This window comes from Mesocricetus auratus, unplaced genomic scaffold, assembly GCF_017639785.1.
Source record: "Mesocricetus auratus isolate SY011 unplaced genomic scaffold, BCM_Maur_2.0 Super-Scaffold_4256, whole genome shotgun sequence".
NCBI lineage: Eukaryota > Metazoa > Chordata > Mammalia > Rodentia > Cricetidae > Mesocricetus > Mesocricetus auratus.
Genome location: NW_024429182.1, coordinates 51,588,081 through 51,603,448, shown reverse-complemented (window position 1 = coordinate 51,603,448; position 15,368 = coordinate 51,588,081). Strand labels below are relative to the sequence as shown.

At 50.7% G+C, this 15,368-nt stretch overlaps 1 protein-coding gene across 1 annotated transcript in view; it reads left to right on the top strand.

Annotated features, from left to right (window-relative positions):
• The window catches only part of Nrxn2 (neurexin 2), a 116,924-nt gene that overhangs the window by 49,541 nt on the left and 52,015 nt on the right, over positions 1 to 15,368 (top strand). The window contains 3 exon segments of the mRNA XM_005063924.4: positions 1,790 to 1,813; positions 10,503 to 10,664; positions 11,528 to 11,966. Coding sequence (XP_005063981.1) covers positions 1,790 to 1,813; positions 10,503 to 10,664; positions 11,528 to 11,966 — 625 coding nt within the window.

The window sequence follows — 15,368 nt, the reverse complement described above, 5'->3', positions numbered from 1 at the left end:
TCATTGTGCTTGTGACTAGACTCCCCTCTTGCTATGTAAACTGACTTCCTATAGCTAATAATTAATATTGACTATTCAGCACTTCTAACATCTCAATATTGAATTCTGTTATTTTTGATTATATACTCTTCCAAGAACTCTTTAGCTCCCTAGAATGCCACTCCCCCATCACAGTCTCAAGTTTGCAGCTCAGTGGGCATCAGGCAACTGTATCCCTTCATCTCTGATACTCAGTACAGCTACCTTGGTCCTCTGAAGGTGGATATTGCCTTTGGCAATGGGAGGAAGAAATGGAGTTAGAAGAGTAGGCTATGTAGAGAGAAGGGAAAAGAATGTGGGTTGTGGTTTAGAGAAGGGAGTGCTGAGGTGCTGGGCCTCTGTGTGCTTTTTCTACAGGTAGAGGGGCAGTGAATGTCTGACTCTGGAAGTGGAGGTCCAGGGGTCTATGGGTGTCCATGGAAGGAGCCTGGTTCCTGGGAGACTGTTTTAGGATGTTGAAGGGAAACTTAGCTATTCACAGGAGAATAAGAGAGCAGGGAGGGTGGCCGAAGAGCCTGGGGAACTTTGGGAAGGAGTTAATAGGGCCTCTGGACAAATCAAAGCGGGCAGGCAGGAGGAATCAGCTAGAGGTGCGGCGGGGGAGGGAGGAGAGGGAGGAAGGTTTGGGCATGAACCCTCTGTAGCCTGAGGAGGGCTAGCTTCCCCTCCCCAACCCCACGGTGATGGTGGCTCACTCTCTCTTCGGTTCTCATGGAAGAGAAACAATGAAGGGAAGCCCCTCTCCCCCAAGGATCCCTGGATCTATTTGCCCATCCTCCATCCCCAGGAAAAGCAGTACCCATGTCCCCTCCCATGCTGTCTTTGGCCTTCAAATGAAATCGCCTCTTGTCCTTGGCAGTCCTGTGATTCTCTAGGGGCGTTGCCCACTCTTCTAGCCTGCCAGCCAGCTGGCCTGCCACCAACCAGTTAACTCATTAACCCGACATGGCCACTGGTCAGCCAGTTGGCCAGCACCTCCTCACTCCTCAGCCAGTTCTCTGGAAAGCCATCTGGGTGACCAGTCAGCCAACAAAGCTGTCCGTCCACTCCTGACTCAGTGCCCACCCCTCCTCACCTCCATGCCCCCCCTCCCTTAACTCCCTAACATCTCAGGACTACTAATCCTGCATACTGGGTCTGCTTCGTAACCTTGCCTACCCCCTTCTGTTGGAAACCCCCCTCCTCCCCGTTGCCAACTCTGTGTGTGTTACTAACACGCTTATAACCCAAGGGACCACGGGATGGGCAGGGACAGGTGGGGCCAGGTATGAATGAAAAACCGAACTAACTTTCTGTCTCATCTGCGGAATGTCGGCCATCTTTAAGTCTCTGCTTTCTTGGTCCAGTTTCCCTTTTTGTTGTTGTTGTTGTTTTCTTCTTTACTAACCAAGGTCTCTAACTGCTCCCCTTTTCTGCAGCTGTCCTGCGGGAGGGGATGAGGGGGAGAGGAATCCAGGGGAGGGGCTGGGGGAGGAGTTGGGAAGAGAAGGGGTTTAATTTTGTGTGTGTGCTTTCTTCCTCCCATTATAATTTTTCCTTAAACACTTCTACTGAACCTGTGGGGGGAGGGTTTGGACAACCAACAAATGCGTATGGCTATATCTCCTCCTTCCTGGAGTTTCACAGTTAGTCATTTTATTTTTTCTTTTTTGTTTTGTTCTTTTGTCGTCCTTGTTTCTTTTTCTTTTCTTTTTCTTTCTTTCTTTCTTTTTTTTTTTGACACCCCTTCCCCTCCCCCTCTCCGGTGAAGCACGCAGGGATTGGACACGCTATGGTAAACAAACTGCATTATCTGGTAGATATCACTCTAATTGTCTTACCGTTTGGTTTGCCGTGGGTTTTTTAACTGTTCGATTCTCCCACTTTTGTTTCCTCTCTCCTCATTTGGTTTTTGCTCTTCCAATTGCTTTTCTTTCTCTTTCTTTTTCTTTTTTCTTTTTTTTTCTGTGTCCCAGATAATCTTTAAAATTTACTCCTTATCTTTTAGTTTCTCTCCTTCCCTTTTGTTTTCTTTTGATCCAAACTCAAGTCCAAAAGACAAATGGAAATTCAGGCGTTTGGAGGGGCCCTGCCCTGTGCCTGTCTCCTGACAGGCTCCTGGCCTGAGAACCCCGGGGCAGATCCCCATGTCCATCGGCTCTGGTTAGAGCAGCCCGATGCTGAGCTTATTTCAAGTACTTTCTTCTGTTCTTTCCCTGCTTCTTGGTTTTTCTTTTTGTTTACTTTGTTTTTTCTCTTTGATTTGGTTTCTTTCTTGGTCTCCTGAAAATCCATGGAAAACACCATCCCATGACATGCTACGCTATGCTCACTGTCGGCTCCAGACAGGGGTCCCTCAAGTTGGAAAGGGGGCTGGGGGTGCCTTCTCCAGTGGCAGCCAGCTGGGCACATTCCCCAGAGGGGATGGCCTTGGGATCTCCAAGTCACCAGTCCATACCAATTTAGGGTCTGCCCCATGCTGGCTGTCGCCCCTACTTCCCAGCCTTGAGGATTCCCAGCCGTTTCCCTCACATTTTGCATGGCATGAGTGGTCTTTCCCCCCACCAGGGACAGCGTCCAGATCCCCCTACCGCTCTGCTGCTCTGACTAACACTGTGTTCCACACTGTCTTCCTTCCCCTTCAGCCCCCCCACCCCCCTGTGTCCCGTGCCTCTCCTGCATGGCCTCTGACAGGGCTTGGTTTCCTTCCCTGTTGAGGGCATGAGAGGAGGAGTCCCAGAAGGGATAGGATTGGGGCAGCTGTCCTTGTCCTTGTCAAGTTCCTGTGTTTGGGTTGGGCTCCGTCCTGGTGAATGCTGTTGTGGGTGTCAGTGTAAAGGCAGCTGGTGTGTGTTGGTGTGTGGGTGTGACTGTGTGTAAATGTTGGTGTGATATTTAGGGGTGTTAGTGGGAAGCCATGCTGTGTGTTTGGGAGACTGCTGGTTCTCTGCATGTGTAAGTGCTGGTGGGAATGGGGGCTGCAGGCTTGGATGGGTTCGGTCAGGATGCTGTATGGAGGCGGGCTGGTGGGACTGTACGCAGGCAGGGAGGCAGGGCAAGGGTTGAGGGGGCCCCCATCCTCCTCCTCTTGCCTGCCTCAGAGTGTGTGCCCTCAGGCCCTGCAGTGTGAGATCCCCTGGGATTTCCTCATGCCTGCCCAATTCCGGCTCCACAGCAGCCGTTAGTCATTGCCTATTAATAATGCAGAGTGACTGAACACCAGGCTGGGGACCCTGCAGATGGACGTGTCTGCTCTCAGGGGGTGGGAGGGGCTTGGGGCAGCTGCCTGCTTTGCCGGGCCTACCAGGTCTGCCTGGCTGGAAGGCATCAAAGCTGGAGTGTTTAGCCTGAAAGGCCCTTTATGCCCCCCCCCGCAGTCAACTCTGAAGCCACACGAGCCTTTGCTGACTCTTTTGTATGTCTTCCTTCACCCACACAGACTAGTGTCCATGGCCAGTGCCTCTCCAGCCATGGCCATCTGAGACCCTGTGTGGTCTCCCTGGCTTCTCAGGGTTCCAGGGGGCTTGCGCTGAGATCTGTACTAGCTCTTCACAGGCTTCCCAGCTGATGCCTTTGTGGGTCCTTTCTACCCATTCTGCTGTTCTTGAGAAACTGCCAGGAGCTGGTCATTAAGAACTCTCTTTACTAGTTGATGAGATAACTAACCTGGTAAAGATGTTTGCCACCAAGTCTGATAACCTGAGTTCGACTCCCAGAACCCATATGGTGGAGAGAGAGAACTGACTCCTCCAAGTTTGTCTCTGACCTATATGTGCATGTAAATACATGATATATAAATGTAATTTTTAAAAAGTGTCCATTAAAAACAAAAGGAACTTTCTCTATAGAGTGTCCCTGGACAGTCGATCTGTGACTCAGGGGACAGGGAGCCAAGATCAATGCAGGTGTTATACCCAAGTGCCAGGAGGGATATCACCCTAGGATTAGGGCCCAACAAACCTTCTTTCCAGTCTCCATGGTGAAATTCTGACCACATGGGCCCAGGCTGGGAAAGCACAGTTCCCTCAGCTCTCAGCGGACTAACGATGGTACATGTGCAGCTTGCACCACGGGTCTGTGTGACGATCAATCAAGGCAACACAATTCCTCTGGAAAGGAATTATAATTTCATTAAGCTTAATAAAGTGCTGGCCAATTCCCTCTGTTACCAGGGCAGGGATGTTATGTGAAAAGTGGCTCCCTTCCTGTAGCAGACCCTGAGGAATAGGCAGCTCTGCTCCCCCTGGAGATCCTATTTCAACCCGTTGTTAGGAACCAGTCTCAAAATAACTTCATGAAACCTCAGGGTGCTTCAGGGATGCGGGGGAGGAGAGACGAACAGCTACTTCAGTTGGTCAAGAAGCCAGCAACCCTGCCCAGCTTTAGGACTGGTAAAGAACCTGCTACATTCTTAGTGCGCAAGGTCCACATCCCTGCATCATCGGCACAAACAGGAGTGGATCTGTTGCCTTGCGTGGCTATAGAAGCCCCTGCAAACCTGTACTAGGGACTGGCTCCTTTAGGCCCAGACCGAAGCCAAAGGATAGGGTTCAACAGGTTCTGATGTGCAGAGCACCCCTCTGATGGGTTTTATGTAGCTTTGCTTTATTTTCCTAACTCACTCATTAGGATTCTTAGGATCTGAGTGTTTCTCTTGGTGAGGAGAGTGGAAGTCAGGAAAGGCTCACCCAGGTATTTCTGCTGTTGAGGATGATCAGGGTGATGAATGCTGGCTTGTGAAGCTAATATTGTTTGTGCATTACATTAGGGCCTCAAAATAGCTTTTGCATTTGGAGTTTCTTTAAATTTTTTTACATTAAAAAGATTTATTTTTAGGCCGGGCGGTGGTGACACACGCCTTTAATCCCAGCACTTGGGAGGCAGAGGCAGGTAAATCTCTGTGAGTTTGAGGTCAGCCAGGTTTACAGAGCAAGTTCCAGGACAGGCTCCAAAACAACACAGAGAAACCCTGTCTCGAAAAACAACAACAACAACAAAACCAAAAACCAAAACAAAAAAGGTTTATTTTTATTTCTTGTGTATAGGTGTTTTACTGGCATGTGCGTGCGTGAGCGTGTGTGTGTGTGTGTGTGTGTGTGTGTGTGTGTGTGTGTGTGTGTGCGCGTGTGTCCATTTGCTTGTTTGGTGGTCCCAGAAGAAGACGTTGAATCCCCTGGAACTGGTGTTACAGATGGTTGTGAGCTGCCATGTGGGCTCTGGGAACCAAACCCCATCCTCTGCAAGAACAACAAGTGCCCTTAACCACTGACTCATTTCTCCAACCTTCCCTACCCCCGTTTTTTTTTTTTGTTTTTTTTGTTTTTTTGTTTTTTTTTGAAACAAGGTCTTTCTATGCAGCCCTGGCTGTCCTGGAACTCACTATGTAGACCAGGCTGGCCTTGAACTCACTATGTAGACCAAGCTGGCCTTGGACTCACTATGTAGACCAGGCTGTCCTGGAACTCACTATATAGAACAGGCTGTCCTGGAACTCACAGAGATCCTTTTGGTGCTATCTCGGGAATACTGGGATTAAAGGTGTGTTCCACCATGGCTGGCTTTCTCTTTTTTTCCTTTTTACATATTTATTTATTTATTTAATCTATTTATGTGTATAGTGAAGCCTGTCATGGTGTGTGTATGTTTGTGTGTGTGTGTGTGTGTGTGTGTGTGTGTGTGTGTGTGTGGTGTGTGCAGGTCAGAGGCCGATTTATATGATTTGGTTCTTTTTTTCCACCATTTAGGTCTGGGATAAAGCTCAGGTTATTGGTAGTCTTGGCAGCAAGCACCTCTCCTGGCTGAGCCACCTCCAGCCATCTCCCTGGTCTACATTTTGAGTTTCATTCACTTTTGATGATGCCTGGACTCTAGACAGGAGGTTGAGGTTATCCCCACTTAGCAGATGGGGAAGCTGTGGCCCAGAGAAAGCCCCTCCCTTTATACTATGGATGAATTTATCATTTTCACTTAACTAATCAGATGCTCAGTCGACTGGAAAGATATGGGAGAGCCCAAAGTTGTTCAGCCCCTTTTAAAGATGAAAGTCAGAGCCCTGAGTGGTGGCTTATGCTTTCAATCCTAGAATTTGGGAGCACTTGGGAGGCAGAGGCCTGATCTCTGAGATCAAGGCCAGCCTGGTCTACTAATCAAATTCCTGGACAGCCAGGGCTACACAGAGAAAACAAAAACAAAAACAAAGAAATGAAAAGAAAGGAAAGAACGGCAAAATTGTTATGGCAGAAAATTTTTTATTAGAAAGGCAAAATTGTTCTGAAGAACAGCAAATGATAAAGGAGAACCCGGAATTTCTGACTTGAAGTCTTTCCCTCCTAAAACTGCTGAAATCCAGAGCTCAGCCCTCATGGGAGGGCTGTGACTACTGTCTGTGTCTGGTACAGAACACAAAGTGAGCTTAGCAGGACTGTGATCTCTCCCTCAGCCAGAAGCTGCTTCTCCCTGCTCCCAGCCCTGCTCATCCTATGTCCCCCTAAGGGACCCCGGGAGCTTTTTGTGGACTCATTCTCAAGCATAAGCCTGTGGAACCCTTGCAGTATATGATGGCAGCAGTTGGCCCAACAGGAGACAAGGCAGGCTGGAGCAATGGCTCAGTGGTGAGGCCTGGCACCCAAATGGCAGCTCACAACCCCCTGAAACTCCAGTTCCAGAGGATCTGATGCCCTCTTCTGCCCTCTACCAGCATTGCTCTTACATGTGCACAGACACACATGCAGACAAAACATAAGATAAATAAGTCTTAAGAAAAGATACTAGCAGCCTAACAGGAGACAAAACAGCCTGTTGGTGCAGTGTTACCTATATTGTCACTGGGCTCAAGAAAGTTCATTTAGCCACCCACAAGTTAAAGTTTCTGCCTTCCACCTAACGCCCCCTAGGGAAGGCCATCAATGATGCTGCGAGGTCCCTGGCAATGGCTCCTGATGGTGGCATGAGAATTCCCGTTTCCTTTAGTCTTTCTTCCTGGGGCACAGTAGGTATGGGGTATTTGCTCCATGTGGGTATATTTGTGGCTAGGACTTGGATTACCGTCCCACTCAGCCTTCCTGTACTGAGCTGTGGAGGGTAACAGCTGGCTGGTCCATTCAGGACTTAGGAGTCCCCTTGAGCCTCCTCCAGCCAGTCTCCTCATTTGTGGAGATGGTGTGGTTCCTGGCCTGGGCTCATCTGCTGGGCAAACAGGCCGCTCAGAACACACCATGTTGAGTGGGTCATAGATCATCTGCTGTGTCTTTGGAACCTAGCTGTGGTCCCCGGTGCTGCATGGAGAGGAGCAGTAAAGATCTCCTCCCAGAACCTTCTAGGATGTGTTGTGTGTGTAGATGTGTGTGGGCTGATTGCTTGTGGTGAACGGCAGAGGAATGTGTGATGAGGAAACTCAGGTCTGATGTTTCTTTCTCTGTCAGTCCCTAAGCAACCCCGACCCAGTGGTTGCTCCTCACCCCCCCTTCAGTGGAAGGAAGCTTCTTCCTGCCGTTCATGGCTCTCTCGCCGCCATCTCTGCTCGTTCCCATCTCCCCTGCCCTGCATGCCTTGTCACCTGCTAGCTGCTTCTCTCTGGCCTGCTTGGGCACTGCCTGGCCCCCACCCTGCCCTTCTAACCTGCATGGGTCCTAACTGCAGTGGCTGTTCTGTGTGGCATGTGCTCCCTTCCTCCCCTCCTCCCCTGCTGGCCCCACCCCTTCCAGAAGCTTCATGGGGGGGATTGGGGGGCAGGCGTACCAAGAACCCCTGGGGTGGAGGGGGCAGGGGAATTATTCCCCTGTTTTCTGCTTTTACTAACGAACCTGCCATTTTTGTGTCTGGACTGATTTGTCTGAGGAAACAGTCGGGTTTTACTAATCTGAAATCATCCCCCTCTCTGTCTTCCCCAGACACCTTCCTCCATTCCCTCTACCTCCACCTCCTCTCCACCCACCACCTCTCCCCTCCTTTCCCTCAACTCCCCACCCACCTGGCTGATCCCTTTCTCAGCCGACCTCCCTATGCTCCCTGTCTCCTGCTAGGCTTTCCCCAGCCCTGTGGGTCAGGAGAGGGAGATTAAGGTCATCCTTTCCCAATAGGGCCCTCCATGATTGATCTGAATATAGACACCAGGCAAATTGAGACTTATATCCAACCTGGAAGGGGATTCAGGAGGATGCCCTGGGCCTCCACAGTCTGCTCCAAGTCAGCTCCTTCTAACTCAGATAGGGTCAAGAAAGTGCAACCTTGATCTTGGCAAATGTAGTAGGACGAAGAGAGCCCATAGCATGAGGGCAATTCCAGGATGGTGCCCTGGATTCAGAGGCCAAGGATGGAGATTTCCTGAGGTACTTTGGGACCAGGAGGGGAGGAGTGGTGAGCACTGCTGAGCGTGGTCACTCATGTGAAGCTCTCTCACCAAAGTCTTATGCTTCGGGGAGTTAGGTTCTAGCTGGAGATCCCTGCACTGGGTCACAAGGCAACTTGATATGGACCTTTGATGACCATATGCTATGTCTCCTTGGCTGTGCTGAGGTTAGTGGGGGCTCCAAGGACATGTCAAGACTGATCTTTGCTGGAATAGTGGTTAGGTTGAGCCCACTTATGGTTAGGAGCTGATTGGCAGCTCAGTTCAGTCTTTTAGGACAGCAGCAGAGGACATGGAGGAAGAGAAAGAGTGCAGTCATATTGCCCTAGGGAGCCCACTCACCTGCCTCACCTTCTCCAACTTATCCCCACCCCTTTATTCTGACCCCTTCTTCCTTTCTCCAGCTCCCCTCTGCCCAGTCCAATCTCTAACCTCATTTGCATGTTTTTGTGACTAACCTCTCTGACCCTCCCTTTTCTACCCAAACCCCATTTCCTAGCTTCAGGACAGGGTGGAGGGGAGAAATAAATAATCATGACCAATCCTCCCCTCAAAACAAGACTCAAAAGTATTCAAACTGCCCCCTTCCAAGCCACCTGTCTCCTCCTGTCCTTGAACCCAGCTCTTCTAGCACAAGGTTTGATGGTTCCCAGGAGGTTGATGGTTCCCAGGAGGTTGATGGTTCCCAGGAGGTTGATGGTTCCCAGGAGGTGGCTTCTTCAGTCTGTGCTCTGCTCAGCCCCACCCTATTCCCTATGAGGCTCCAACCAAGCATGGGGGGACTTTTGGGTCCCCCTAATCTTAGGAGGTCTACCCCACCCTCTTGATAATAGAATATTGAAGACCAGCAGCTGGAAGGTCTTCAGATTGGAGTAGGGGACATCACACTGTGTGACTGGCAGGCCCTTACTTTAATACTTATCACAGCTGCAAAGGGGGTTACTTTTGAAACATATTTGGGGAGCAAGAAGGACTCTAAGCTGCAGCTGTGGAAGTACATGATGGGGCTGACCAGGTCCTTAGTGGCCCCCTTGAATCTCCTAAGTCACAGTCTCCTAGAGAGAGGCTTGTACTACCTCTGCCATTGGATCCTCCCCTTGAGTCTTGCTCCTCTGGGGGACTAAACTCTTCGGGGGCCAGGTGAACACTTGCTGAGTAGGGGGAATCGGAGTTGCCTCAAAGGTAGCATCTGCCTTCCCCAGCCCAGTGTGCAGGACCTCTTCAAACCAGTCACACCCCTGCTCTTGGCATCTTGCTTTCCTTAGGTTAGCCCTGGCCTTACTGTTCCTAGGGGTAGAACAACAAGGGTACCACCTACAGATAAGGATGAAGTATGAGCTGGGAACTAGCATAAGACCACTCTCTCCTTTGGAACAAAAACAGTGACTCACCTAGGAATATACTCTCAGCACACGAGAGGATGAGGCAGGAGGATTACCACAAGTTCAAGGCCAGTTTAGGCTTTATAGACTAGTTTAGGTTTTCCTAAAAAATGACTCAAAATATCAGGGTAGAACTTGAGTGGCAGAGGTAGGAGCCAGCCGTGACAGATGCTTGCAACTCCTGTCCTAAGACTTGCAGGCATACCTGCATCTTCCTCCCCTTCGTTGTCTCAGCTGACTCCCCAGCTAAGACTGCCAGACCACAGCGCCCAGATGGAAGGGCAGGCTGCAAGTGAGTCTCAGCACTGCTACCCAGGAGGGCAGGAAGTGGGAGGCTCCTCTTTGGGAAGAGGCTGGGAACCACACATGTGCCCACAGTGCTCTGCGGAGAGAGCTGAGGGTGTAGCTTGCTTTCTCCACCTCTTACAGTGGGACCCTTCTGAGGCCTCCTAACACGGAGCACCTCCCTGGAGTTGCTTAAGTGAAAGACATGTGAGTGCTCCACATCTCCAGGCTCCCTCCCAACGTGGGTCATGTATGGCGGGCCTAAGCCTACCCTGAAACCATCAAATCTGTGCTGCTTCCTCTTCCTCCCTCCCCCATCCACCCCACTGTTCCTCCTACAAGACAAGCAGACATAAAAATGGGGGCCCCCTCCCCCACTGCCCCCTGGTCCCTCCCTTGCCCACCTGCAGCTCTTCCCAGGGCGTTGATGCCGGTTGTTTCCTGTCTCTCCCCCTCCTTGGGCTGGGCAGGTGACCATCTCGGTGGACGGGATCCTGACCACCACAGGCTACACACAGGAGGATTACACCATGCTGGGCTCTGATGACTTCTTCTACATTGGGGGCAGCCCCAACACAGCCGACCTGCCTGGCTCACCTGTCAGCAACAACTTCATGGGCTGCCTCAAGGATGTGAGTAGGGCTTGGAAGGGCTACTACTGACCAGCCTGCCATGGGATTTAGTATGCCTGACCAGCTAGCTGCCCCTGGCCTGTGTTCCTTGTGAGTCCGTGGTGGGATTTGTAACCCTTGTTTAAAACCTAAAGCTATTGGCTCAAATCAAGATGTCAAACTTTTTGTTTCTTTGGGCCTTGGAACTCCCCTGACCTCTGAGGATCTTCAGGGCTGTGGCCCCCAAGGAAGACTGGTGGGCACGAAGGTTGAAGGCTAAACCCTGGCTTCAGTCACATGTCTTTCACTCACTCCTCTGTTGTTACTTGACCTCATGAGTTGCCTGGTGTGTAGATGAAAGATCTTTGTGCAGAACACGGGAGAATGTTAATATCCACTGGAAGATAGCAAGTGTGGACTTGGGCAGCTCAGCTGACAGGACTCCTGCCTAGCACACTTGAACCACATCAGCTGAGCATGTGGTGTGCATCTGTAATCCCAGCACATGGGGGTAGAGGCAGGAAGACAAATTCAAGATCATCCTCAGTATACAGTAAGTTTGAAGTCATCTTGAGTCACGTGAGGCCCTGTCTCAGACGATAGCAACAGTGGCCTGCTTTTTTATCATTGTAAGTGATAGTTGAGTTGGACCCAGGAGCTCACAGAAGGAGCTGCCTGGCTAACGTGGGGATGGAGGACAGGACAGAGTCAGCAAGGGGAAGGTATAGTTCAAGAACAGAAGCCTGAGCCTTGTGGGCTGATGGTGCTGAGCTTGGGGCCATGAGGATGGGTGATGGCCATTGGCTGCCAGGGAGGGAGGGCCAGGGGTAGCCAGATCCAAGGATGCTTCTGCTTCTTTACTCAGACCCCTCTCCTCTTTATAGGTGGTCTACAAGAACAACGACTTCAAGCTGGAGCTATCCCGCCTGGCTAAGGAAGGCGACCCGAAGATGAAGCTGCAGGGGGATTTGTCTTTTCGCTGTGAGGATGTGGCTGCCCTGGACCCTGTGACCTTTGAGAGTCCCGAGGCCTTTGTCGCATTGCCCCGCTGGAGTGCCAAGCGCACTGGCTCTATTTCCCTGGACTTCCGAACCACTGAGCCCAATGGGTTGCTGCTCTTCAGCCAGGGCCGGCGGGCTGGGGCCGGGGTAGGCAGCCACAGCTCTGCCCAGAGGGCTGACTACTTTGCCATGGAGCTGCTGGACGGTTACCTCTATCTTCTGCTGGACATGGGCTCTGGGGGCATCAAGCTGCGGGCGTCCAGCCGCAAGGTCAATGACGGTGAATGGTGCCACGTGGACTTCCAGAGGGATGGGCGCAAAGGTCAGGAGGCCCTGGACCTTCCCTTCCCTTGACTACTCTTTGATGCCTTCCCGATGTCTCAAGCTTTCATTTCCTGTTCCTAGTCTCCTCTCCCAGTCCTTTGGCCCTTTTGTCACTGTGATCCGGCAGAAGGCACAGGGCCACTCTTTATTATCTGTGAAACGACCCAAGGGCCGTTGTGGGTGGGAAAGAGCACTTTTGAAAACATTAACATAGCACCTAACAGAGAGATGTTCCATATCTTGAAGAAAATAACTCTCAAAGCCAAGAGAGGTGACTCACACCTGCAACCCCAGCACTCAGGAGACAAAGGCAGGAGGGTCATCCTAAATTCAAGGCCAGTTTGGACTATGTAGTGAGGTGCAGACCAGCCAGGGCTACCCAGTCAAAACAAAACAAAGAATATAGCTTTCTAGCCATGGTTCCTTTTTATCCAGAGCCTTATTTCTTTATTCTTCAAAGTCTGGGAGGATTGCTCCTAGGACTCCCAAAAACATCAAAATCCACTATGTTCAAACCCCTTATAAAAGGCAGTGTAGTATTGTATGTCACTTGTACACCTTCTCCTGGGTGACTTAAGTCATCTCTTAAGTCCTCAAAAACGCCTAATAGAAGGTAGACACTGGGGATGGGGCTGGATGTGGCTCAGCTGGGAGAGTGCTTGCCCAGCATTCATGAAGCCTGCATTCCATCCCCAGTACCACATAAAGCAGGCATGGTGGTGCTCGCCTGTAATCCCAGTACTAGGGAGGTAGAGGCAGGAAGATCAAGAGTTTAAGGTCACCCTCAACTGCATAAGGAGTTTGAGGCTATCCTGAGAGAGAGAGAGAGAGAGAGAGAGAGAGAGAGAGAGAGAGAGAGAGAGAGTAAATGCTATATAACAGTGACAGTAGTTTTGTGATGGTCATTATTATCAGTATCTGTGTGTGTTCAGAACAGACAGTTCTTCCCTTAGATATCTCCACCCATGTTTGATTGTGTGAATTCAGGGCCTGAGTACATACAAGCTGCCTGGCTCTCTGAGCACTGTGGGCTGACAGACTGTCCACCTCATTCTGGGCCATCAGAGGTACAGACGAGGCCACTGCACCTGCCCACCCATGAGAGTTCCAAATCAAGGGACAGCTGTATCTACCCAGGCCTGACCCTGCTTGGCTTCTAGGGTCGGATGACGTTGGCCGTGTTCTGAGTGGTATGGCTGTGAACCACTTCAAAACTGTTGTTGCAGCCGCCCTCTCCTCCATCCTTCCCTGTCAGCCGGCCTCTCCCCCGCTCTTGTTTTCTGCTTGCTCCATCTTGTTGAACCCAAGGAAGAGAATTGATATAAATGAGGCCTGGCACATTACCCAATCTAAGTGCTTGTCAGAGTCAGCTGAATTTTTCGTAGTCCTACAGCTGTCACCACTGCTGGCCTGAGAGTCAGGTGGAGTCACCGCCTTGCTCACAGAAAGGAAGGGATGCGACTGCTGGGCTTCCAGAAGTGAGGCCTTCCCTCACCAGAGAAAACCATGAAAAAAGGACTAGCCCCGGGCTTTGCCTCATGACAGTCTCTAGCATTCCACACAGGTGGTCAGCGATCCTTGGACTGGAAGTCCATTCAGGAACTTGGAGCAGCTGTTCAAACACAGCTTAGACCTCTCCTAGCTTTCCTGAGTCCCCACAGACCAGTGTTGACGATTGAACCCAGGGCCTGCTCCCTGCTGAGCCACACCGGGCTCCTTTTCCCTGATTTTATATAGTGTGTTGCTCTTGCGTGACAGTGTGTGTGTAGAGGTCAGAGGACATTTTGGGGAGCTGGTTCTGGCCTTCCACCTTGTTGAGAAGGGTTCTCTGTTTCTCTGCTTCCCAGCATGCCCCAGGCTGGGTGGTTGTCTCCAGCTCTCGTCTTGCCATAGGAATGCCGGGATCTTGGGCAATGCAACCACATCTTTTATGCTTGTTCAGGGTTATCTGTCTTGCCTAGCAAGGGTCTTCACACGCTGACCTGTCTCCTCGGTCTTCCCTGGTTGACTCACTTTTGGTTCTTTTTAGTTTGTTTTTGAAGTTGTGCTAAATTGTGTATCACACAAAATATACAGTCTTTTTTTTTTTTTTTTTGGTTTTTTCGAGACAGGGTTTCTCTGTATTGTTTTGGAGGCTGTCGGTCCAGCCTGGCCTCGAACTCACAGAGATCCACCTGCCTCTGCTTCCCGAGCGCTGGGATTAAAGGCGTGCGCCACCAACGCCCGGCCCAAAATCTACAGTCTTAATCATTGATCACGACTGGGACGCTGATTACACTCGTGCTGCTGCAAAGCCCTCACTGCCATCGGGTGCAGTCTTTTCGTCTTCCCAAACTGAGGTCGTCTCTACTAAACACGAGTTCTCCTCTTGCCTCTGGGCACCATCTTTCTATTTGAATCTGACCACTCGAGACTTTAATGAAGCCGCAGAGTATTTCTCCTTCCTCTTCTTTTTCCATTTTCATGTGTTCATGTTTACCTGTATGTTGGGGCACATGTATGTGGGTGTACATGCATGTAGAGACCCAAGGTTGATGTCAGTAATCATCCATCTTGTTTATTGAGGTAGGGTCTCTCAATTAAACCCAGAGCTCACAAATATGGCTAGATAGCTTGCTCTGGGCATCCCTGGTCTCTGCCGTCTAAGGCTGAAAATGCTACACCCATTTGGCATTTATGTGGGTTTCTGGGGATTTGAACCCCGGGCTTCATACATGAGGAGCAAGCATATTAAGCACTGAGCCATCTCCCCAACTCCTTTCTTTTTCCTTCCTCTCTTTATTCCTCCCTCCCTCCCTCCTTCCCTCTCTTCCTCTGACACAGGGTCTTGCACACAGCTCAGGCTAGCTTAGGACAGCCCAGGCTAGCTTAGGAATTGAGATCCTGTGCTGCCTTAGCCTCCCGAGTGCTGGGATTATAGGCGTGTGCCACCATATCTGACTTGTGCATTTGTCTTCTTGTCTTTCGGGTTCATGTGTGAGTCAGACTCCCTTTCTTTTGAAGTCTGAATAAGACCCCAGTGTCATGCTCCCATCAATGGATGAGTCAGGCTGCTGCAGTTTGGTGTTTGGGAGTGACTCTGGACCAGAGTTACTCGTTTCCTCTCTCTGCTCCACAGTCCACCTCTTTTCTTCTCTCTTCCTTCCCCTTCTTATTCCTCTCACATCCAGCTCTTGTGGAGATTCCGGCAATGAGCCAATGGATGGGTCTCATCAGGCTCTGGGGACTCTGGGTAACCCTGTTAAGAGAGGGGTCCAGCAGCAGGACCCTGAAACAGGTGATACTTGGTCTCAAGAGAACAGCCTTGGGACCACCGGCTGATGCCACAGCTCAGCTGGTAAAAGCTCTTACTGGTCAGGTCTGATGGCCTGAGTTTGTTCCCCAGTGGAGGGGAGAAATG